The sequence below is a fragment of the Pieris napi genome, chromosome 11, assembly GCF_905475465.1.
Source record: "Pieris napi chromosome 11, ilPieNapi1.2, whole genome shotgun sequence".
NCBI classification, from domain to species: Eukaryota; Metazoa; Arthropoda; class Insecta; order Lepidoptera; family Pieridae; genus Pieris; species Pieris napi.
Window position 1 is genome coordinate 9,435,186 of NC_062244.1, and position 25,652 is coordinate 9,460,837.

The 25,652-nt window shown below is 32.7% G+C and overlaps 1 protein-coding gene across 8 annotated transcripts in view; it reads right to left on the bottom strand.

The window, feature by feature from the left end:
* Positions 1-25,652, bottom strand: part of LOC125053671 (dystrophin, isoforms A/C/F/G/H-like) — a 358,079-nt gene that overhangs the window by 281,571 nt on the left and 50,856 nt on the right. For all 8 annotated transcript variants that reach the window (XM_047655156.1, XM_047655161.1, XM_047655155.1 and 5 more), the window contains 3 exons: positions 18,179-18,273; positions 10,774-10,872; positions 1,380-1,485 (listed from right to left, as the gene is read on the bottom strand). In XM_047655156.1, the coding sequence (XP_047511112.1) occupies positions 1,380-1,485; positions 10,774-10,872; positions 18,179-18,273 (300 nt within the window). The remainder of the gene's footprint in view (positions 1-1,379; positions 1,486-10,773; positions 10,873-18,178; positions 18,274-25,652) is intronic.

A 25,652-nucleotide genomic window follows, 5' to 3' on the forward strand; every position in this document is an offset into this window, starting at 1 on the left:
TTCGAAATTGTGAATTAATTATTTATTATAACGCGTGGAGCATGACTAGAAAAATTCCTTAAGGATTTAAAATACGAGATAAACAATTGAAAGCCGTGATATTCATAGCTTAAATACGCGCCAGTTAAACCAGAATTAACAAATGAACAGGTCTTAATATATAAATTGCGATATCATAGAAAAATATATAGGCTTCTTAACGGAAGAAAAGAGTTTAATTAGAGGCATGGCCTCTTTTTGTTATTCTATCAATATCGTTATTAAAGGAATATTATAACAAAACTAGTTTACTTAAATATGCAAATAGCATCTCACTGATCAGCCAGTTAAGTTACCTCCCGGTAAAAATCAAGGACTATTACAAAAAACATTAAGTTTCTGATTAGTATTGTCTTTGATTGACATAACTTTTACACATTTAAACAAAAACTTTTTGACCGTCACGGTGGCACGCTGTAAAGCACGCGAAACGACGGATAAATTTAAAATTATGTTAAATAGTTGTAAATTTATAATAATACATAACTTCAATCCGGTCAAAAAGTTTTTTCTTTAAGTTTCTGATTCCTTATTCCGATTCTAATAATATACACCAAATAACGAGCCTGATTTTAAGGTAGTTAGGTGAAATGACTTCCTTTTACCGTCGCAACTGTTGACATCAAGGACGCAATTTGTCAGGCGAAAGCAATTATAGAATCATCAATCTTTCTACCTCCTCTGGGATCCATAGAAGGAACATATGACTACGTGCTAACGTACGTACGTAAATCTAGGATGTGTGTAATTACTATCCCTCACGACGAAGTTCAAGAGACAGAGGCTTTTAGTTTGAATTAAACGTATCAAATATTAGTTAAATTTGATCAACCCTAAAAATAAAAATAAACATGTTCATGTTCTTTAAAATGAAATCGTAGATGATTCCTCAATAAATATTCCCACATGTCCTCCATTTAAAAGTGCAGTCATAATTTATTAACTATGTTGGGTATGGTAGGATAAAACAAGTTAGAAGTAAGAAAGGACCTTGCTATCACACTATATATTTTAATGTCCTTAGTGGTAGGGTATATAATCCGAAACTGTTCGAGAGACTGGTTCTGCGCAAGCCAAATAATCTCACTCGGCGTGGTTAGCAGTCGCAATTCCTAGTAATGCCGCAAGCGCATACAAATTTACTTAGGGAAACGCTATTTACACGTGACATGCGCACCCTCAATACTATTGTATGTGAGACTAATATTGCACACTGGCTGAATTCACAAGAATTACATTATTCATAATTTGTTATACGAGTTAGCAGGTTTTTCAACTTTTCTATTGTATTAGTATTAAGTTACTGGAAGAAAAGAAAATAAGGAAATAAATAAACTTACCTTTTCCATGTAGCTGCTGTCTGTTTTCTGTACCCTTGAGACTCTCAGCCGTATGCAGCAGCTCGTCCAGTTGAGGTTTCTTCTGTTCCAACTCACGCAACACACCCTAAAAATAACAAAGTTCAGTTAACACAATTAGTTTAGAATAAAAATAGAAACCAATCAAAAAGTTCTGTAAAAGGATTTCGGATAACTAATTAAATTTCACTTATGTCAAATAATTCAGTTTTTCTTTATCTAATTTTAAGTTTTTCACATGGCAACCGTCTCCAAATCGTCTATGTCAGGTCTTGGTAAGAGAAAAAAAACGTTACAACGTTTTACTAGACCGTCTCTTATATATGTTAACTAAAATAAGTCCGTAGATTTATTCACTTCAAAGTGAATTTTCTAACCGTAAAAATACGTTGGTCTCGTTCATCGGAATAAGTATCTTTCATTTCTAAAATCATAAATCTATAACGAAAGAATTGCGAAGTTTTTGTTAAAGCAACGCTCATTATTCAGAATATTTATACGCCCGAGTAAATGTTATTAGGAGATTGAAGGAAAACTCGTTTTTTGTGCGTAATTTGGTTGGATCGATACAACCTATTTATCCTATAACAATCGCCCAAAGGTACGCCCGTGCTTCATTTAAGTTAACATCGCACTGGTGTTATTCTGTTCATTTATTTGTTATTTTATTCATTGGTATTATATTCAGTACCTTATTTTAAAATATACTAGAGTAATAGTAGTAGAAGTAATGTCATAAACTAATATACGTTAAATACGTACGTGCCATTAACACGATTTTCACGAACATTATACCAACGGATTATTATTTTAATGTGCATAATGAAAAACACCAGCTCGAGTTGTTAAGGTAAAATATCTTGAGGAAACCGGCATGTCTCAGTCGTTAATCGACCGCATGTGTCTCAGATAGCTGAACACTTGCCGATGGAACAATGATATGATAAATCACACCTGTTATTATATTGTAATATATTAATTATAAACCGGGTCATATGTTATATGATAACGTAACCACGCAATGCTACGAAAAAATTATGCTACCAAAGAACACATACACAATTTTATCTTAAAATAATAAGCCCCGAGAACATACCTCTTCTGATCGGTCAGTCGTAAGCATAAGGAGCAAAATAGTTTGGGAACAATAAGAGGTTAGAGACTGATAATATAGCAACAAATACTATATTATCAGTCTAACCTCTTGAAAGAGTTATAAATAATTAAGGAATTATACAATTGAAGGCGTAAATAATAAATATACTTGGAAAAAATATATGTAATCAAATTCAAAATACGTCTTGCATAACCCAAGCGAAATAAAAAAACAAGTGAAAAATTTAACTAAGGTTGAGTTAAAATTTATTTATTTACACTGCGTTGCATACAGAAATATAGTACAATCGGCCAGATCGTTTTCGAGCGATCTCTTCCAGGAAACTAAAACTACCACCACCACTCCACTTCCACTATTACTAAAATATTATGGATCTCATAAAATTTTATCCAATAAAAAAATATGTATTTCGAACATAGATAGTTTGGAAAAACCTGTGAACTTATATAAAATATATCGATCACAGAATATTAATATTCTTTTTTTATTCAATTCTTTCTTTAACTCACCGAGAATTGGTAATAAAAAGCGAGGCAAGCAAAGTTATCAAATAAAATTATTTCGTAGTGCGAGTATGAACTACGGTAAAGCTTTTTTGGGCGGTTTTGTATAGCTTAATTTGTTTACCTTAAATTTTTTTTTGTATATTTATTACGTTAATATTAATTATATCACGTTTACAATATAAATACTATGTTATTTTGTATGACAAATATTAAATATTATTAAATAAAATATAGAAGGTTCAAAAGTTTTTCTTTTAAATTATTATTTTATTTATTTTAACGGAACTATAAACAGCAACTCCGGATCATAGTGACTGTTGAACGCACGTCGTACCAGCCTTGCGATTCTGTAATTCACTTTTCGTACTCACACAGCGGTTTTCACAGCTACGGTCGCGCTCAAATCAGTCGTAAAGCAGTCATTTTACGATTTGGCATTTTGATAAACAATAAACCGATGTAAGAGTTCGAAAAGTGAGTTACAGAATCGCAAGGCAGCTTTGTAATAATATTGATTGTATTTTTACCCAACACGACATCAAATGGATTAGTAGTTATAATAATAGGTTAGGGGTTTTGTTTCGGTGAAATGATTTATTTTACGCCAACAAGTGATATAGTGATATAAGATATACTAGAATTGTTTATATTATTAAAATTTTGTAATAATATTTTTTTTACATTATTTTATAACAACATCTGTATAAAAATGAGATGTGAAAATGTGAGGAGTTCAATTAATTATCGAACAAAGCCGGCTCTAATGAGGTTAGCATTATGAAACCGAGCACTTTTGTTACAAACTTACAAAATACGTTATTCTACTCTTAATTAAAACTTTTATTGCAAGCTTTGTTTAAGGTCTAGAACGAATCGAATTACAAAAAGTCTATCACATGTTGCTTTTAACCTAAAACTTTGAATTAAAATTATAAAATATTCTTTTTTAAATATAATAGGACGGCAAACGGGCCTGCGGGACGCCCAAAAGGGCAGTCATCACAGCCCATAGACACCCATTTTTAGTGGGTGCGTTGCCGGCCTTTTAGGGAGGAGTACACTCGATGTTATATTTTGGAGTATTTATAGTTTAGGAGTATATTATAGTCCATAGCGGACAAACAACGTGACACGTAATTTATGTATATTAAGATATTAGAATATAGCGCCACCCGGTCTAGAGAAACCAATGTTTGGATGTTTACACAGTACCGCAACTTTCTACAAGAGGGCGTTGCAAACTTTAAAGTATATAATTTATAATCTAAATTCGAAATAAACGACAAGTTAAAATGTATAAAAACTAAATTTAAAGGCATTGCTTCACATCACAAAAACTAACACTTTGTAGTGTCAGCTTTAAGATTTGGGCCTCAGATTTCTGTATCTATTTCGTGAACGCTTTTCGATTAGACAAGTAGGTGATCAAGCTTCTGTGTCCGATACACCCAGGCGACTTTTTAGCTTGACTTTTACCAGGCTAATAGCGATTTCATCACGATGTTTTACTTCGTACTAGCAAGTGTTAAATGCGCTCATAGAAAGCCCTATACGGGGGTCGAACCTACGACATCAGGAAAGTCAGTCGCACGAAGCTACTAGGAAACACTTCTATTTGTAAACTAAAAGTAAATTTATTAAAGATCTATCACTGTAAATTAGAAAAACAAGATACGAACTATGATACAATCTGCTTATGTATTGAGAATAATATTGGCTTCATAAATTATTCAATATTATGTTATGCCAGTTTGCCAGAACATTCGTGAATATTTGAAATTGTATCAGAAATACGGTAATACTATTTCCAAAATGAGTATTGCCTTATTAGATTGCAATTTACTAGTTAATTTTTTTCATATTAGTTCTACGGTTCATACGTAGTAAAAAAGTGAGTTGTTTTAAATTAACAAATCGTATTATTTATTATAAATGGAAATACAATCTAATGGCGCCACAACTGTATAGGGGCCTTGCCTCAGATTGCATAATTTCTTAAATATGTCTTGGTTCATTATATTTGATAGCCAACTAAGAAATGAGTCGACTTGTCTGTGCTTGAGACATGTCGATTTCCTCACGATGGTTGAAAAGTGATAAATACGTCGGTTGAATGACAAATATGCAATGGCACAGCTGGGATTCGAACGCCTCAAGGGTAACGAACTCAGGGTTGTCGCAAACTTAGCTAGAAGAACAAGACTATTTATCCAATTTGAATGACTACGGCTACTCAATTCCTACGACTGTGTGTAAAGTTCACGCACACAAACGACAATGACAGTTGTAGACGTAAGGCTTGTTTATGGGTATTTTCTTTGATTATATTGGTGCTGGCCTTGCTTTAAATTATTTAAGTTAAAAGAATTATTAATAAATAATACTAGTTAATACTTCACGTATAGCCTTTACACTGCAAACGGGCAGGAGGCTCACCTGATGTTAAGTGATACCGATGCCCGATGACATTGCCAGAAGGCTCGCAAGTGCATTGCCAGCCTTTTAAGAATTGGTACGCTCTTTTCTTGATGAACCCTTAGTCAAATTGGTTCGGAAATATTTCAGTGGGCAGCTAGTTCCACATGCGCGGTGCGCGTATATAACAAAGAGATATTTTTCAGCTATGGAAGGCTTAAAGCGCGTCTGGAATAACATTATTTAATTTCATTGTACTTGGAGAGCTAGAACGGCATATTAAATAATAAGATAATTTACGTCTATAATAAATCGTAGCAGTGAGTGAACTGAAAAGTTAAAAATTTACTACAATGAGTTACGGAATCAAGATAGTGCGAGCACGCTACGCTACGTGCTACGTTCCACGTTATCCGTTGCCTAGCAACCCGGCTTGCTGCCATCTCTAGTGCGCATGCGTTTTCTGTAGAGGGGGAATAGTGTTGATCAGAGTCGATAAACGTATTCGAGTTTTTTTTTAACTTACTGGAAAGTTAATTATCGTATACTCCGTAAAGCAATTGATTTCTATTGGTTCAAACGAAACTTGATATGAACTGCTGCCAATGTCTACTGCACATGAAAAAATTTGTGGGTTGCACTAAACTTTGTTTGACAATATTGTAATTAAAAATTAGGTTCGTTAAATAAAATACACACACCATGTGTGTATTATATATATATGATACCACTAATTATTAATGAATTTCCACAATTTCTTGAAATATAACAATTATTTTTTAAATATTTTATGCAAGTGATATCATTTATATTTATGGACATAAATGTTGTCCAATCGTATTCAAAACAACTAAATTACTGTTTGTTTAAACAGTTTATTTCTAAATATATTATAAAAATTATATAGCATAAAAAAATGATCGTGGCTTGTAAAATCCGGCTATCTTATATTGGAAAATCATTTCTTTATGGTACTAGAACATATGTCTGATACGACTTGGATTAAGAACGTTATTTTCAGTTACAAAAACAATATCGACAACACAGCCCATCACTATTAACTGCACATGCGCATTCACTATGACGTGAAACGTTTCCGACATTTTTGCTCAGTCATCAATCGAATACGCATGAAGCTAACTGTGTTGACCCCTAATCCTTAACCATTATTGTTGAAAGAAATAACAGAACATGGTTTTGTCTTAAATTATATTCTAAAGCAAAAAAAATACGCATTAGTTTGTTTGTTTTTTTATTTGATTGTGTCCATACTGCGTTATATAAAGAATTACATTTGATTTTTCAAACATTTATTAAATGTTATTATCATGAGACTATAAAGGCACATGTTTAGGTAAAATTAAAAAATAATATTTTTAAGACGCGTCGTAGAATATTCATGTAAGTAATTCTTAAAGGTGAGAACATATTATTATTATTTTGTTTAGTGTTCAAACCCTAGCTATGTCATTTTTTTAATAGTACGTACGCAAGTAACACTTGTGCGGTGCAAAACATCGTGTAAAAGCGACGTGGTCATATGTCGTCAGGTACAAAAGGCTGATCACAGATTTGTATAGTCATCCATCAATAAAACAGACACAGATTTCGTCTACCCAATGCCCATTTTGGGGTAAAAGACTTTACATTATATATACTAATTCATTAATTATGTATAATTGAAAAAAAACGACTAAGATATGTTTCCTCAATATTATTTATTTTAATTATAATAAAAAATATAAGTATAAAATTAAAACAACCCTGACAGCATTATAACATTTTTTTTAATAATATATTTAGTACCTACCTAATATTCTTGCAAAACTGTCCTTTCCAAGTTTATTATAAAGTTGTTTGTTTATACATTTTGTATCCATTGTAAGTGTAAACATTATGCGGGTATATCATAAACTCTTTTGCTTGATTTATAATTTGATACATTTTAGTCTATAGTTATTTTGGGCTGGCGATCTGAGTGAGTTGTTGCCCCACATATTTTTATGGTGCCACTGGCGGTATTGTTGTGTACCGGGTTGTGCAGCTCCCTCAAAAATGGTTGAGCTGCATGAGCTATTCGGGGCATGCTAGCCGTCTGCTGGCGCAGGCTTGCTCAGATCGATCTGGTTCTTTCTTCCAAAGACCAGTCCAGTAAATACTCTGCATTTGTTTACACCAACTTATTAATTTATTATTGTATTATCTGGACTATAAAAGAGACCAAGACCCCCGAGTTTGTTTCGACATTTCTTCTCAGGGCAGTCAGTTAGGAAATGTCGACTTCATCTAGTTTAGGAAGACATTGTAAAAGTGATTTATATAGTCCTACTTGTTTCTATAGTACTAAATGTTTCTCATACTGAACTTTTTACGTTTATCTTCAGTTAGTTAGGCTTTCGAGGAAAAGTTTGTAAAATGAAGGCTTATAAAGTTAACCACGAACAACTCGCAGTCCAAGTTAACAACGGGTCCCTCCGAATTTGTCAATTTAATAAACTTTTTGTTTGTTACGGGCTTTCAAATAATACACCCTCACATTAATGCCTTTTGGCTATTCATACGAGCCGCGTGTACCCGCTTTGGGACGTCACAAAAAAACAATTCTTAGTAAAAACTTTTATAATTACACGGTCTGTATGCTTTGAAATGCTCTTTTTATCATTTTAAAAGCTTTTACGATTTTGCAAATCAGGGTTTATTTTGCTCACAAAATGTACATACACATATATTTTAACTAATCAAATATAAGCAAAACTCAGCGATGCATTCATTCTGAATGCATGTTTGTTATTCAGGCAAAACAACTACAAGGATTTGGCGTAACTTTACAGTTTTTTGTCTTTCCGACAAATAGTACTACAGGTTTTATTTATAAAAAACACAATCCTGTACTAACAGGTAACCCTTAATCGACAAGAATGCCAATGACATTTTTTTACACACGAAACAAAGAAAAACAACAATTAACTAACTACTATAGGCACTAACAAATAATATAACTTTTCTCAGTTCACTTAACAGACAGTAAAAAACGGCCGTTATCATATGTAATTCCTTAACTAAAGTAATGTAACAGCGAATCAAATGTGCCCTTGTTGTTGTTAGATGTTACATTTATCCTTACCCTATGCATCATACACATCGCTAATAATAATATAAGTTTAAAAGAGAACTTTGTAAAAATTACCTTGAAATTGCAGAAACAAGTCGTAGTTTTTAACTTGATTTTAAAACGATTATAAATAGATTTTAATTCCATTCTAAGGACGTAAAAAAAAACCCGCCGCCTAACCATTTCCGTGTGAAATGCCTTTAGCCGCGATGGCTCAGTAGCTGAGCAAGTCCTCTCATTATGTATTCGTGTCGCGTAGATAGGGATCGATGAAGATGGAGTAATGAGATTTCTTTATCTGACTGACGCTAAATCGTGTTCTACTAGCTACAGGTAACAAAAAGCTTTTAAAAATGTTAACAAAAAATATATTATTACCAGCTGACCCAGCAAACGTTGTTTTGCCACGTTTTTTTAGGAAACATTTTTTTAGTTCAATAAAAATAACTATCTACTATAATAAAAAATAGGGGTTGTACGTAGATGCGTGAAATTTAAAGGTTGTATATATTTTTGTATGCTGTATCATAAAAAAATAAAAACAATAATATTTGTCTAAAAAATAAAATTTAGGGGTGGACCACCATTAACATTTAGGGGGATGAAAAATAGATGTTTTCCGATTCGCAGACCTTACCGATATGTACACAAAATTTCACGAAATTCGGACAAGCCATTTCGGAGGCGTTTAATCACAAACACCGTGACACGAGAAATTTATATATAAGATAATTTAATATAGATCTTACTTCCCACGGCGGTAATTAAAGATTCTACCAAACTTTTTAAATTATTATTCATGTTACTTTTACTCCCACAAGCTCACAGATTATTAACTCATTAATTTTCAAAGTATTATTCTAATATAAGCTTATTTCTTAAATAGCGTGTGGTCGATTACGTTAATGTTTTTAAGGTTAAACATTGGGTAGTGGGATGATCTATTTAAAAAAAGTTCACCTAATAGTAATCGCATTAGGCAAATGAGTATTTCTTAATTTATAATTTGTATTTGCATTTCTTTTCTTCCCTTTTTGTAAGTGTTTTAATTCTTTAGAAATTATAGATTTACCTTAATTATCATACATACCTTATTTGTGTGATTTGTGAAATATAAATCTAATTATTTATTTTCTACTAGCTGCCCCCGCGAACTTCGTTTCGCCTTAATATGATTTTTTCACCTATCCTACTTTTTTTGTACCTACCTGTGACACATTTTGCTATGCTACTCCATAGACACTGTACGCTCTTCCAAAATTAAAGCCTTCGTACTAAATAAAACTAAATATTTCAAATATTTCCAACTGATTGCTAGTTAAAAAAAACTCGAATTAGTCCAGCCATCTTCGAGTTTTGCCCTTAGGAATTTATTTTTCAATTACAATTTTATGTATAATTATTTAAAATAAATTAGTTATCTAGCTTCTTGCATATATAGAGTGAAAATATTAATTAAAAATGGATAAATAGAAAACTAAAAAAAAATTAAATATACATATTTTGTGTTAGATATATTCTGTAGAAACTGTATACAAATGACGTGTTTTTCAAAATAAACTAATAAACCAACTCATAAAAACTTATTAAATAAGGAAAAAATATCTATTATAAAATCGAAAAGGGTTCACTTTATTCTCTCTTGAATGAGAAATTTTAATTTGCATTAAACTGTCCAGACTTGAGACTGAAGGGCTTACGTATGACAGCTCTATTAAAGAAAGCTAAGTAAAAATTTTAATTATTGACAAAGAATTCTCAGGTTTTTAATAAGCTTAAACTTAATTAGAAAATTCCCTCCGACAAGTCAATATGCAAATTTATTCATATAACAAGTGTTTAGAAAATTATCCATTCCAAACTGTCAAAGTCTTTTTTTTATAGGGGGCAAACGAGATACTCACATTACAGGAGGGCTCGAATTTTGCCACATGAATTTATTATCGAAGAAATAAATTTATAGTTTGTATTAATTTTCGAAAACTTAATATTTTAATGACAATTACATTCATTAAATTCCTAATATATATTCCTTTTTCCCTCGCTCTAAGTCTCGGGAATCTAAAGTTCGAGATTTGTATAAATATGAACAAGACTTAAAAATTCGTTTCACTTCTGACATGTGTACTTTGTACACACGCGCTTTTTTATTATTGCTCTCCTATTATATTGCTAATTAATACCACTCAGTTGTTTTACTTTAAAGAGATTTAAAAGTATGCTTACCTTTTGTTTGTCAAGCTGCGACAGTATCTCGTCGACGTCGCCGACCACCACAGCTTGTGCCCTCAACATCTCAACCTCAGCTGACACCCAGTCTCGTATCTGTCATATAAAAATCAAAACTGATTACATGAAATCTGTGACATATTATAAACTGTTTCAGTTAGTTCATGTGCATGTGAACAGTGTAACTCGTCTGTTTGGGCTCCGCGTGAAGCTAAATACTGCCTTATATTGGAGCACATACATAATAAATTTACACGATACCTCTATAACAGACTGTATGGCGTCTATCCCTACTATCTTTTATTGTACCCAACCATTTGTCTTAGGGATGGTGGGGTACAATAAATTTGAAACCAGACGGGACTTACTGTTGGCCTACTATATACTGAACGTCTTGAGGGGGTTAGTGAGCAACCCAAGTGTACTTCAAGAACTGGGTTTCTTTGTACCTATGAGATATGTGTGACGGCAAAGGCCTAGGATATTTGCGATACCAAGGGCCAGAACCAGTCTGTTGCAGAGATTCCCGTTATCAAAGACGTTGCGCCTACAGAATGCAGTCTCCGACACTATCGACATATTTAGCTGCTGTATTGATCCGAACAACTCCACTGAACACTCTCAATGGTAATTGTGGTAGAAGATGCATAGAGATGTGGCGTGCATCTCTACGCAACGCCAAGGGAGCAAGCCGCTCGAAAGGGACTGGTCATCGACTATTCGTCTATAAATGACTTGTCTCAATCAAATTAAGCAATAAAATTAAAAATCACCTCTCAGATCAATGTTAGAACTGAAAATTGTTTATAATCAATTTTTGACTAGTAAATTAGTAAACTATTATTGTATTATGCGTTGGGTTTTGGATTGATTAGATTAAATAAAAATGTTTTTCTATTTCAGGAAAACATTTTACAAAATACTATACACTGTTTTCCTAATGGAAATCCTCAAAAAAATATGGAATAATACCGAAAGGATAAGCTTCTCTTTATAGGGATAAGGGAAATGGATGCTATACAGTAAAACAAAACAATAACGGCCGGCACATTCGGCGATATCGGATCGATCGGCCGCAGACAACGGTAGGGACTGATTTAAACGAGTTAGCTTTGTACCACCGACAACTCTGTGGGACTCCGCTTAGTTAACACGCAATATATAGGGCTTCGAACTTTGTACCAGAAACAGAGTCGTTGGTTAGACACCCGTTTTAAACATACAAATTATAAAAAGTATGATTGTTTAGTCACATACCACGTTGAAAACTCGCGGTATGCAAGGATGGTTAAATTGTCCTTTGCACTTATTTGACTTTTGACCGTGACTTTATTTTCACAAGGGTTTATTAAGTTCGTATGGGAATATAAATATAAATGATAGTAGTAAAACCGTTTGCATGTCCATAAAATAACATTTGAATATTTGTATGGTTTTAAATTTAGAAAAATCAATTAAAATCAATTGCATCATTGTTATAGTAGTAACGTCTCTATCTAAGGCTTCATTTATATATATAAATATACAGTGTATGCGGTCATTCGTTATAACGACATACTCTCTAAAAATGAGTTAATTTTTTTTTTGTTTAATACAATTCCCATACATTAATTTACTCTTTATAACGCAACAGATATTCTCTATTACGATAAAATATTATCATATTTAGTCATCAACAACTTACTTAAGAGTAATTGTTTGTATAATCAGCTTACAAAACTAACCTATTTGGTGCCGAAATTTCTAACGCACTTCTAAGTTACTAAACGCACCATCGTTACCTATCTATTATAAATATATAAATTATTGTAATTGGATAAATTTGTTCTTTTTTCTCTCCCGTGTATACCGAAAACTCTCTATAACGAAAAAAAGCTCGGTCCCTTGAAATACGTTATAAAGAGTTTACCCTGTTTATGTATTTTATTAATTAATAAATTATATATAAAACAAAAATAGAATGTTTATTAACTTGTAAGAATAGAAAATCTAATTTCCAACATGAATACATAAGGTCCAAGATGATCAATACATAAGGAATTGAATTGCGTCAAGGGTCGTATACCCTTTTCGAAGAAATATGCGTCGCAATAGTTTTCTCGTTTCTATCAACATAAAGCGTTTCAGCTCTGACCGAAAAACTTCCAATAACAATGTCGACCCAAAACTATATAATATTGACCCGTCTTCCTGTACGTCGACATTCATGCAGATGGACAAAAGATGCTCCATTTGTACAGAGGGGTAAATGGTTAAAAAAAGCGGCGTTTTTGTAACTACTTAGAGAGTTTGGGTTCTAGTAAATATTCTAATACAAATTTTCATCATAAATAGCAGCCCCTTGTGGGCCTTAGCCTCCTGAAGTACAATTCGCCATCGCAATCCATCCAGTGCTTTCTGCGTCCTTGACAACCCTGTCCCACCAACGCGCAACGCAGCGTCGGTCTATCGGATTTCCTCTTGCCACAGGGTTGTGAGTTCAGTAAGGACCTTGGGGTTCTGTGGTTCGCCATTCGGTGCACATGTCCCAGCCACTTGAGCCTGTTGCACTTTATGAATTGGACGATGTTGGCGTCGTATGTTATAAAGTTCTTCAAAATATATATTTTATACTTGTTTGTTATGTTTTTTTTTATTTGAGGCATGTTATCTGTATATATTCACAGAGAAAATATTACCTATACAAATCAAAATATGTCCATTAATTAGTATGAGCAACATAAACGCAGAAACAGAATAAAAATAGGAAAAAACAAACATCAATAAAATTATAATGAAACCTGTCTTAAATAGTGAACTTTTATGCAATAAAAATAATCCGATATCAAAGTATCATTCTATATTGCCGATATCACAACTATAGTACTCGTAGTATTGTAGTATAAATAAGTAACCAATGTATGCTACATATAGGTGACGTTTTTTTTCGCATCTCATTTCCGTATGTTTGCTTGTACAGGAGAGGCTGTATCGTCTGCGGGCGACCGTTTCAAGGGTGAAGGTTACGCTATTTGGAGGGTTTCATGTTTTATACGTAGTCGAAACCACGTTCTCTTTATTATCATTTTGATTAAGTCTGCATTTCATTTAAATCACATGTTTTGTTGTGGTTTTGTTGGCCTGGTCTGTACTTCGAGATTGAGGAGCACTGACAGTTGAAAGAAATGCAGCGTTCGGTTCTTTAGCTCATCACTTACTGAGTACTGTTACATTTATTTAAATGTTATTTCTTCGAAAAAGTTGGTAAGTAATTAAATTTAGAGCTATGAATGAGAAATGTTACGTGAAGTGATTCTTATAAAATCTAAATCAATCCTATTTTATCCTTACCAGCACTAAGCCCTTGATTTTCGAAATGAACACATATTTTTTTTGATTATTTAAAATCAATTTAACATCTTTTCTATTGACGTTCATAAGTGTACTTGGTTACTGAAATGAATAAAGTTATTTTGAATTTGAGTTTACTCTCGTTAGTCGGGAGCTCATGTCTGCGCTTCGTGGTCAGCAAGGAAACATCTGAAGTGGACAATCTGTTTTCGCCGGTTTCTGTCCAGTGCCTCTCTTACTGGGTACAGTTTTGACGACGACGTTTCTCCAAAATCTCATCTCATCTGCACATTGAATGGCCGAAATAATTAGTTGTCGGCATATGTTAGTAGTTGGGTCAAGATCGATGTATGGTGCGCTTCGCATATTTTAAAAATGAACATACCAATTTTTTCTATTACTATAATACCTCTGTAGAAATATTGTATGACCAAATTTATACCACCTAGTTTATTTAATAATCTAATGTGCACTTGAGTCATAAAGGCCATTTTAGCTTTGATTTTCGCCAATCAATTTTGCGTAAAAACGGAAATGAAATTTCAAATATTTCTGCTGACTGGGAATTTCTATTTCCTAAGTGTATTTTCAAAAAGCAATAAAGTTCGCTTAAGCACTCTGCCTGTGCTGTAGCTAATGCTTTAGGAACATAGAATTTAAATTCGGTTTAAATTGCCAGCTCCGGCGCATTCACCAAAAATAAATCCTTCTGAAAGGAACGGAATCCAATGTAAGCAGGCCCCTTCATTGAATTAATTTCACTTAGGCTCGTTATACACCGGCAGGTAAACGGTTTAAAAGTGGTTAAGCTTTTCATTTTGAGTGTATTTTCATGTCACGTTTTCTTTTTTAATAATTTATTCTTCCTGTGTATTATTTGTTTTAATATATTTAATAAATATAAAGCTTTAATATTATTATTTAATATTTAATGAACTTGTAGAATTCATTTGTTTTTATTTTACTAATCTATTAAATGAACTTCTACTATTTAATAAATATCTATTGAATATAGCTATTTGTATATTTATGAATTAAAAAGTATATTTATGACACCTGAAACACAATCTAGCAGACAGATTTTAATAATAAAATTGAAACAGACAACAAACAAAAATAAAAAAAACATGTTTATTTTTTAATAAATGAGAAAGGTAATTCATTATCATGAAAACTATAACCGTTATTTTTTTAATTTTTTTATAAATTAAGCATTATTTCATAATTTTATATGACACTCCAATATTTCGAGATGTTATTTTATGACAATTAGATTTTTTTTAAAGAATATTGTATTAACTAAAATTAAGTGGCGCGACCTCTCACGTAACCCTTATACTTCATAATATCCCTGACTTGTGCCTGGAAATGTCTTGTAAAAAATACAAAACATAAAAATAGCTATATCAATAAGGTTAGTAACGCATAGAGTTTACTAAACGCTGGGTATGTTTCCCGCTTACAACTCGGCTGATTAAGTGCTCAATTGAATCGTTACATTTGTAGTGTTCTGTCTCACGGTCCGACAACCCGCCTTTGTTGTCGACTTACCAAATTTCACATTTTAAGCAATACCTTTTGTGAGTTAGCTAAGGCTGGGTAATTATCGATAATCTGTTTTGTTTCGTAGCTAATCGGTTCATACGTTATGTTAAGTGAGAAAAAACCCTTTCTACAGACTTTTACGTTTTTCGACTTCTTCAGTACAAAGAGTCCCCGTGAGTTATGTAGCACACATTGTGAGGAAGTTGCAAAGATCTGGTCTAGTGCTGTGCCTTCTCATTTTATTCTTACACGTGTATATCCTGTCTATAACATATTTTCTCATCATTTTGTGTGACGTTTGATACTATAAAAATTAAAATAAAATGGTATTTTCACTGTTACAGACAGTGTAGTAATTACGTGTTTTTAAGAAAAAGATCGTTATTTGTTGAACAATTATTAACTGTAGAAACATGAGTATTTTTTTTAATGTGACATGTTAAAATATCAACATATAACGGGAGCTGTGATTGCTGGTCTCTTGATATCGCGGTACATTAATTTTTCCACTCAGTTTCACACAACTTCGAGCTGCCGGAATTGTATGAATGTTTCCTGCGAAATGTTCCTTTTCCTACTTTCATAAGCGGCTTATAACTTATAGCTTTGCATTTATTATCCTTCAACGCTTGACCTAGTTACACCTCTCAATGACTTTATTTTTTAAGCTCCTAAGATATTATAATAGCTTTCTACATGTTTTATAATATGAAAGTTCTGTTCGCGACTTATCATTTCATAAAATTTGAAATAACAGTTCCACGTACTTACTTAACTTAAGTTTTGGAGTAATTTTCCTCCCTCCAATAAAATATATTCAAAATAGGAAAAATAAATTTTCAATTAATTATAGAACTGTTCAGTTGTTCCGGAGTTTACTTTCTACAAACAAACAAAAGAAAACCTCTTGAACTATAAAAAAAGAAAAAAGTTCCACCTTTTAATTAAATTTATATTTCATGTAGTCATTTTTTTCGGTTCTGTGTAAATTTTTTCCTTTATATTGCATTTATGTTTTAAATGTGCCACAGAATAAATCGAGATTGTTCCTAAACACCTTAAAATTATTTTTTTAACTCAATTTCAGATTCTACGCTAAACTAAAAGAATATTCCGTGCAAAACTACTTAAACTAAAAACCACACAGTTTCGCCACCGAACTGTGTTTTATTTAGAAGGTTCATAGCACATAGCAATGAAATATCAGCGTCCGCAGGCTTTGCTCACAGCACATTCACGCTCCAACATCCGCCTACAATTTGGCTCATAGCCACTATTTTACTCATTCAGAACTTAAAATACTGCAGTTCGGCGCTTCTTTGTACCCGCCACTAATAGGACTAATTGTAGTATAAACCCTGAAGTTTTTAATTGAAATTTTTAGTATTTTTTGCTGCGAAAGTAAAACTGTGGTTAAAGCCGAAATTACATTACGAAAGTAGTGGCATGAAATTAATTTCGTGATATTATTTTTACCAAAAGTTTTACATGTAATTCAATATTTTCGAGTTTTTGGTGAAATTAGTTTCATGCAACTAATTTCATGATGGAGATGCGACGTGAAACTAGTGTCGCGAAAGTGCCTGTGCTGTGCGGACGTGTGTATTTTGATGCTAATACATGATGCCACCCTAAATTCTTATAATAATGACTTAAAACTATTTCCAGTTGCTAAATAACGCAGAATTTTAAGTAAGAGAAGCGTCTTTTTAACTACATTGAGTATAGAAAAATAAAGCTTTGATGCTGATGGGGCCATGGTTACAGCGATACTGAGGATTTTACGACACTAATTATTTAACGAAATTACTTTCACATATATCGAAACTACTTTCGTGAAAGTGATTTCCCATGCATGCCACAAATTTTGTAATGCCTGACTTCATTTCATGGCCATTATAGCTTGATTCGTTCGTCTTTAATGTTTATAAAAAGTATTACTATCATATTAACCCGCCCTCACCTTTGCCCTGTTAATTACTTTTAGTCTGCGGTTTCAAGCGAACGACTTTAACATCACAATAATATAGTATAGCATTATCTTTTATTGACATAACCTTTACACATTTAAAGAAAAAAGTTTTTACCGGATTAAAGTTATGCATTATTATAAATTTACAATTATATAGTTAGTCGATACCAACTCCGGGGAAATAAATACAGATAATGCAACTTTTTCTACAGCTGTGATACTTTTTGACATCCAACACCTTTTGTCTTCAGTCACCGTGACCACGCACGCTGTAAAGCACGCGAAACGTCGGATAAATTTAAAATTATGTTAAATAATTGTAAATTTATAATAATACATATCTTTAATCCGGTTAAAAAGTTTTTCTTTAAATAATATAGTACATTTCTCGACTTTGTTTTTTTATAATTATATGTATATATTATTATACATATAACCCAATACCTTCCCCTTGAATCACTTTGCCTATTCATAAAGACATTAAAACCCGTCGTTATGTGATCTAAGTGCAGAACGGAATTATTATTAAGTATGTAGAGATAAACATAGGCCTACCTGTTGTACACTAGTATCGAAGGTAGCAAGAAGAGCGGCAGTCGCGGGCGCCGTCTGCGACGAACGCCGCCGGGACCCGCCACGTGAACCCCACTCTGAAATGATATTAAAACTTAACATGTACTTTAGGTCTCTTGCGAACAAGCAAGCTGCGGAATCGGCTGCTAGAGGAGGTCTTTCCTGGGAGATACCACATTTAACTATTTAAACAAACAAACACCTCCTAACTATCATGGGTGTCCATGCGCTGCCTTATGTCTGTTGCGTAGGCTTTCCTTCCTATCAAAAATAACATAAACAAGGCAAGCCACACACAGGCGTACACATTGATAGTTGCTCGTAGGTTTAAGAAATAACGTGAATAATTCGACCTAAAATCGTATATAAAGCATATAACTTTTTTATTATGTATGGTCCTGCATTATCGACAAATTACGTTACAATTTACGTAGTTTTTTTCAAAAAGTTACGTATAATTATGGCTTTATTTGTTAATTTATTTTTTAGATATGTAACGCTTAATGCTCCAGCCTTCACATAATTAACAAAATGTATGTATATTGCAGATACAGACTATTTAACTGAAGCATTTATTCTTCCATTTGTTGAGATAGTTCAGGAATAGTTTGAACGGGTGCAGAGTATGCTAATTATTTGGACGTTTTGTTTTATACAACGCTGAAGACGGAAACTATTTTGTTTCTTCGATATCCTTAATGAGGTTTGTTGGAGAACTCGCTTAAGATATTTGGTCCTAATTAACAAAACAGTATGTCTTATTACTACGGAATGTTACAGCATCGGTTGCATCTGTATTTCATATGTTAATTGTTTATTATTGACAATAATAAACGGCACAAATATAACTTTCCTCCAACTTCGATTTTGTTCCCTTTGGAGTTCAAGTTCAAGTGCGCTTATTAAAATATTAAGTTGGCGCCTAGTAGATAGTACCGGTGACCCCAGATCTGGTACTTTCTTGGCTCAACGAATAAGTATCGCAATACAGCAAGGAAAGGCTGCCAACGTTAAAGGTACACTGCCACAGGGACCAAACTTTTTAAATTTGTTTTGATTTTCTTTTTAATAATTTTTATTTTATTATTTCTTTGTAGGTTAAGGAAAGCTATAAATACTGTATACTTGATTGTAAATATGTAATAAAAAAACACTAACACTAAACTTCATATTATCGTAAAATAAACAAATTTTATATCAATAAATGTAAATAATGCAGCGAAGTATTTGCTTAATTTAAAAGCGAAACAATGAACGCTCTACGCATTGGAAGAAAGATAAGTTGTATGCAGCTAATGTCAAATATCTCACATACTAATCTATCCCATACAAAAAACATCATGAATGGTCATACATTTAAAGCAATTCTATTTATTAATGATATTTAATTTATTACCATCGCAAACATATCAATCATAAAAGCTCTGAAACTAACCCGACATTGTCTATATAGGGATATAATCACTAATGCCAAAATAATAATTTTATATTGTTCTCCTATGGTGACTGGTAGTGGCGTGGTGAGCGGGGACATAACAATCGCATTAGAGGTTGAAGGGTTAATCTCATTATCCGCGGGAATGAACTTTAATGCGCCAGAACACCTACAACAGACGCTGGTCTAATGAGACTACACCTAATCTCAAAATATTACACTGACGGATAATCAATAGCTCCCGCAAACGGGTACAAAAGCCAAAGTGAACTTGTGATTCTCAACCTGGTGAGGTGTTCGAGTTCCAGTCGTGGACCAATGGATTTTTTTTAAATAAATGTAACTATAGAAAAACAAACAAAATACATAAAAATTATAAGAGATACAACGGGCGGCCTTATCGCTAAAAAACCAGTTTCTTCCAGGCAACCCTAGTAAGGAAAAAAACTAAAAAAATAAATATGATGGGTTAAGTGCAAGAAATAAATAACCAAATCTTATTAAAAAATATAGAATCACCGACCTGTATCTAAAATTATACAAAAAAATACCACTAAGTCGTGCGGAACAATGATGACGAGTCAGTCACAACAGACTGATCACCTCCTACTATATGTGACGTAGTACATCATGCGGAACGATGATAATGTGTCAGTCACAACAGACTGTTCACCTCCTACTATATGTGACGTAGAAAATCGTGCGGAACGATGATGATGTGTCAGTCACAATAGACTGATCACCTCCCATTATATGTGACGTAGTACATAATGCGGAACGATGATGATGTGTCAGTCAAAACAGACTTATCACCTCCTACTATATGTGTAGTACGTATACTCACACATAATATCAGACTTTGTTTGCAATCATTATTAACAAAATATATTATGAGTTGAAGCATAGTCGTCATTTTTATAGCAAGGTATAGATGATAGCTATCTGAGGGTACATAGAGACGGCCTCTTACCACTGAGTGGTGGGGGCAACGCACGTTTAATTACATCTCGACCGAAGTGCGTATTGTGGAAAAGTTTATAAAATAAAGTGACATCAAACAATAATGTTATCATCGATAATTACCAAAGCGTGATATTATTTGTATGAAAAAGATAATTTGTTTTAACTTATATTAACATATCACCTCAGTTACATAATTATTCAAGACTTATAATAATTATTGCTGATTGTGCTAACTTATACATCTCAGTTGTTAAGAGAGGCTTCTAAAGAGATATTGTTTATAGTTACGAAACTCTTTCTTATTTCGTTATGTGTAGGAACAGATGAAGACTCATTATAAGAAGAGTATAATATTGTTATATGTTATATAATACGACCAAGGTTTGTTGGCTCTTTTATGTACTTTCTGAACTGGTGAATCTGTATCTATTACGTGATCATTTATTTTTAATAGGCAAGTAAATTTTTGGACCTAACGTATGCCACTTTCCTTCACCGTACGAACAAGTTTTAAATTGATAGACAGAAAAACCATTGGTGCACAATAAGGGACGTAAAACGCGTCCTAATATTATAATACTTACCTCAAGGTAAGTTAATAATTTTCATGAGTGTATATGGTCGAAAATTTTATGTCGGAACCTTATGACATTCATAAAATACACTCGTAAATGCTAAGATATAAAATTACTTTTTCATTACCCAAATAAAACTACAGGTAGAGGTAACAGTTGGAGATATTTTGTGTAATTTGTCAGATTTAGTATTTCCGAATATAATTCCATCCTTCTTCTCGACGCCTGTCGTTCGACCACCTGCCAGTCGAGGTGTTCCCTAACCAATACGGCAAAAGAGTTCTTCAAGAAAATAGGGTACTATATCCTCAAAGGCCAATAACAAACTCACAAACAAGGAATTAGAACTTTATTGAAAGTGACCTGCCTGCTCGTTTGCCAGGACGGAAACGTGAAAATAAAAAACAAAATCCATTGTTTTTACAATTATTTTAATTGTTTTTATAAGAGGTTGTTTCGATTAACACGTTAATCTCAGAATTATTTAGTGGGATTAAAAAACTATTTTGAATTAGATTAAGATCAAAGAAGTATTTTTAACGTCACGCTATGACCGAAACAACACACTCAGTAAAAACGCTGAGTGCTCAATCGCGCTGCCACTGTAATCGGTTTGCAATACTATTTATTTATTTAAAGCAAAATAGCTATAAACCTAATATATAATAACCTAAATGTAGATAATATGTTGCTGTATATAATTAGATAAGGGAAAAATATATATCAATTTACAAATATAAACGTTTTATTTTTAACCTTCACATAATAATATATTTTATTCAATAATTCGCATTAACAATTAAGACAGAAGCTTTGAATTCACACGAGTTATCGTAACCACTTTAATCCGCCCTAATCTCAGCATTACGGATTCGCCCGTCCTACCGCACACGCTTGAACGCTTTTACACAACGAGAGACCGCTTATTAAAATAAAATAATGTTTTTATATTCACAATATTCTAGAGAAAGTCCGAGTCTACTATTACTGATAGTGACACAATCCGAAGCAGAAACTCTGCCATAAAAGTGCACGTTACATAAGATAATAAATATTATTAATAATAAGGTATTTCATACAAACTTGAAAATAATTGCGTGTCAAAATGCTAGTCGTGTCCGTAGAGTCACGTAACTCATCAGCACGAGCAGACGAGACTAATGTATCCGCCCGGCGTGATACGGGATACATTTTGAAATAAAAAGAACTAAATTGAAATTCAGCACATTTTCACTCTTAATATACGCTTTGAGATTTGTCTATGGGACATTCTTCGCTTCTGCTGGCATAACGTGCAATTTAATGTTAATTAGATTTATAATGACAATAAAATATTCAAATAATTACACTAATTCTAAGAGACATTTGGTTACCACACAATCTTTAAAATTTCAAAACAGATGTAATCTATATACATATGTATATCTTAAGTAGAATTCAAAATGAAGTACAAAATAGTAGCTAAGTATATAGTAACTAAGTAAGTTGTAAGCAACAAATCAAAATTAAAATTAATATTATTTTGACCTACACAACTGCAATCTATATAATATATATATCGTCATAGTTGTAGAATAGTGTAAGATCTGACAAGTAGTAAACTTGACTGGGAAGCTATTTCAAAATAATATAATCATGTTAGTTTTTGTCATAACTATTTTAATTCATATTCAGTTATTATGAAAATTGGCATACAAGCAAACAAAAGGGTTTGTTTTGAAACAAAATAAAAATTATAACATTAAATTACACAGTTTTCTAGAAAAATCACATGCTTCTATCAAATCCGTCCATTTACCGACTGATTAATTTGAAATTTAAAACACATGGATTTTTTTAACGTAGCCGTAATAGTTAGTCATCCAAATATGATAAAAAGTGGATTTTGGTTTTTTTTCAAATCCGACACTGTTCTGCGATCGTATCGATGTATCGTATATATCGTATGATATATATATATATACATATATACGTATACGTAAGATACGATTATGATTTTATAAAAAATCTGCCCTTAACTCCTTAAAACCAGTAACTTATGTAATACCCAAAACGTAATTTTGCTACGGTATTAATCCCGTCGCACACATAACTTATACTACCTCGGAACCCGAAGCGACTCGCTGGAATGTCTCGGAGTATGTAGGAATGTCCCGGAATGTTCCCGTTTTAGGAAAAAATTTAATAACAGTGAAAGTATTCGAAATATATTGTATTAAACGGGTTTTAGAATCCTTACCCAAATTACGCCACAGCTTTTTTATTAAAATCTGATGGATGTTTAACAAAAGCAATAGAATTCAATATAAAATTGTAATTTTGAAGTAGTGAGTATTGCTATGTCAAATTTCCAGATGATCTGTGAGTCAGTAAAACACTAGAGGCTTCAAATGTAGTCATGTATTCATAGACGTCAATTCTATGTCAAATTTCTACTGGCGGAACGCATTAATATTTTATACAATTTGTTTAGTTGCTATTCGAACGACGTATTTCCCCCGTTGATACATTCACACAAAAATGATAAGTTTAATACAAAGCGCAAGTTTTCCATACAAATAATGATTGTTACTACCTGCTTTTACGTCATGATAAACATAAGCGATGTAATTGAGAACAATTCAAGCACACAATGACGAGGTGAATATTGTTTAAACATTGATGTTTTTAGCGTAAATAGTACAGTCGCGGTAATCCCGATACCGTCTACGAAAACAAACGCGAATACTTTTTAATGCATGTGCCGAATGGTGCACTTATATTTGTATTCTGCAGATCAAAAAAAGAAAAAAAAATTATATATAGCTTGATAATCAGAATTTATCAGTCAAATAAAGCATGCGTTTGGCGTATAGGATATCGCAATAACTGAGCGGTTTTAGCCTAGGCTTTAGTGTGTCTATAAACTCGTAGTATGTTCGAATTACGGCTGTATACCAATGGATTTATCTTGCCGAGAGCACAATTAACATGCGCTATTAGTGTAAAAACAAACATTTTGAGTAAAGTATTTAAACCCAAATAAAAGTAAGACAGGTTTCAGGAACAGAACGCTAATTATCTATTAATAAAAAACAATATGCGATCTGTGGCCAAGACCCATATAGGGCAGAGTCAACTAGATTATTATCATCAGAACCAGAAATATATCTTTTCAAAATATCATGTTAAGTGTACTACAATCCGAGCACATTAAATGAATCCCGGCATTATCACAATGCACTATAAACACATTGTACCATCAACGCTACACATCTCGCAACTTACATGTGATTTCATTTTAACAAAAGCTTACACACTTTTGTTTATTTTCAGGCTTTTACCGAGCCTTTCTCTTTTTGATTTTTATTTGAATTTCAGTAATTTCTTCGTTTGTTTTAAATAATAAAATCATATTGGTTAGAGCTCGACTGAAGATTATTTTTAATGTTGTGAAATTCCTTATTTGAAAACCTATGCAGACACCAGTTACCAGGATCCCAGATTTTTTTCCACATAGCTTATTAGTGTTGCAAGTCAGCGGTTAAATTGTATTACTCTATCTTAGAAACCATTTCTTGTAATTTGTTCTGTTTTACCAAAAAAAAATTCTAATGTATAAAGTCCTACATACTGAATTATTATATACAATTCATTTGAACCAATTTCCAGTAAATAATGTTTGGCACATAGATGACAAGCATGTGTGCAATGAGCCGTGTGTGGTAAATAGGGCGTGAGTCAGCACATATCGAGGCTATTTATACGATGGCAGCCCTCACCGGCCGAACGATGTCATCATGTTCTTTGAAGGTGCTTTTGTCGTATAATCTGTGTCCGATTTACGAAAAAAATAATTTTAAGTGTCTATAAAAACTAAAATTAATTGCTTTTTGATATCTTTTAGTAAGTAGTGCCTGATAAATAAATGCGGAAGATGAAACATTTTTTAAAAATAATACTATATATATTTTTCAATAAATAACTAACAGCCTTATTTTCTTAAACTACGCTTTCACTTATATGATAAATTTGTTTTACCCAAAACTTCTCTATTTCATAAAGTAATCTAAAGGTGAAATCTCAAATGGGAGTTTTCACCATACAATGCATTTTTTTTTTAATAACCAAACTTAAACTTTTTGGACATTGGTCACATCTTGAATTGGCCGAAATTATATATTTTTTTAAAGTACAATCTCTATGGAATATTTGTAATACCACAGAAAAGCAGCCTGAAAGTGTGCCACAAAGCCTTAACCTTTATATCTGGTGTTGCCCTAAATAGCTTTGCATTTACAAAGGCTGTTTTGACATTTCATTAGAGCGACCTTTTAGCGCCATTACGCGAGCGTTGTGACGTCATGTCACTAATGGCGGGAAAACTTTCATAGATTTCACGTCAGTTTTACGCGATGCCACCGGTACGTAATCGTTGTTGACACATTAAAGCAAGATTTAGGTTAAAAGTTTGAAAGACAAACAGTTATACTGTGATACTTAA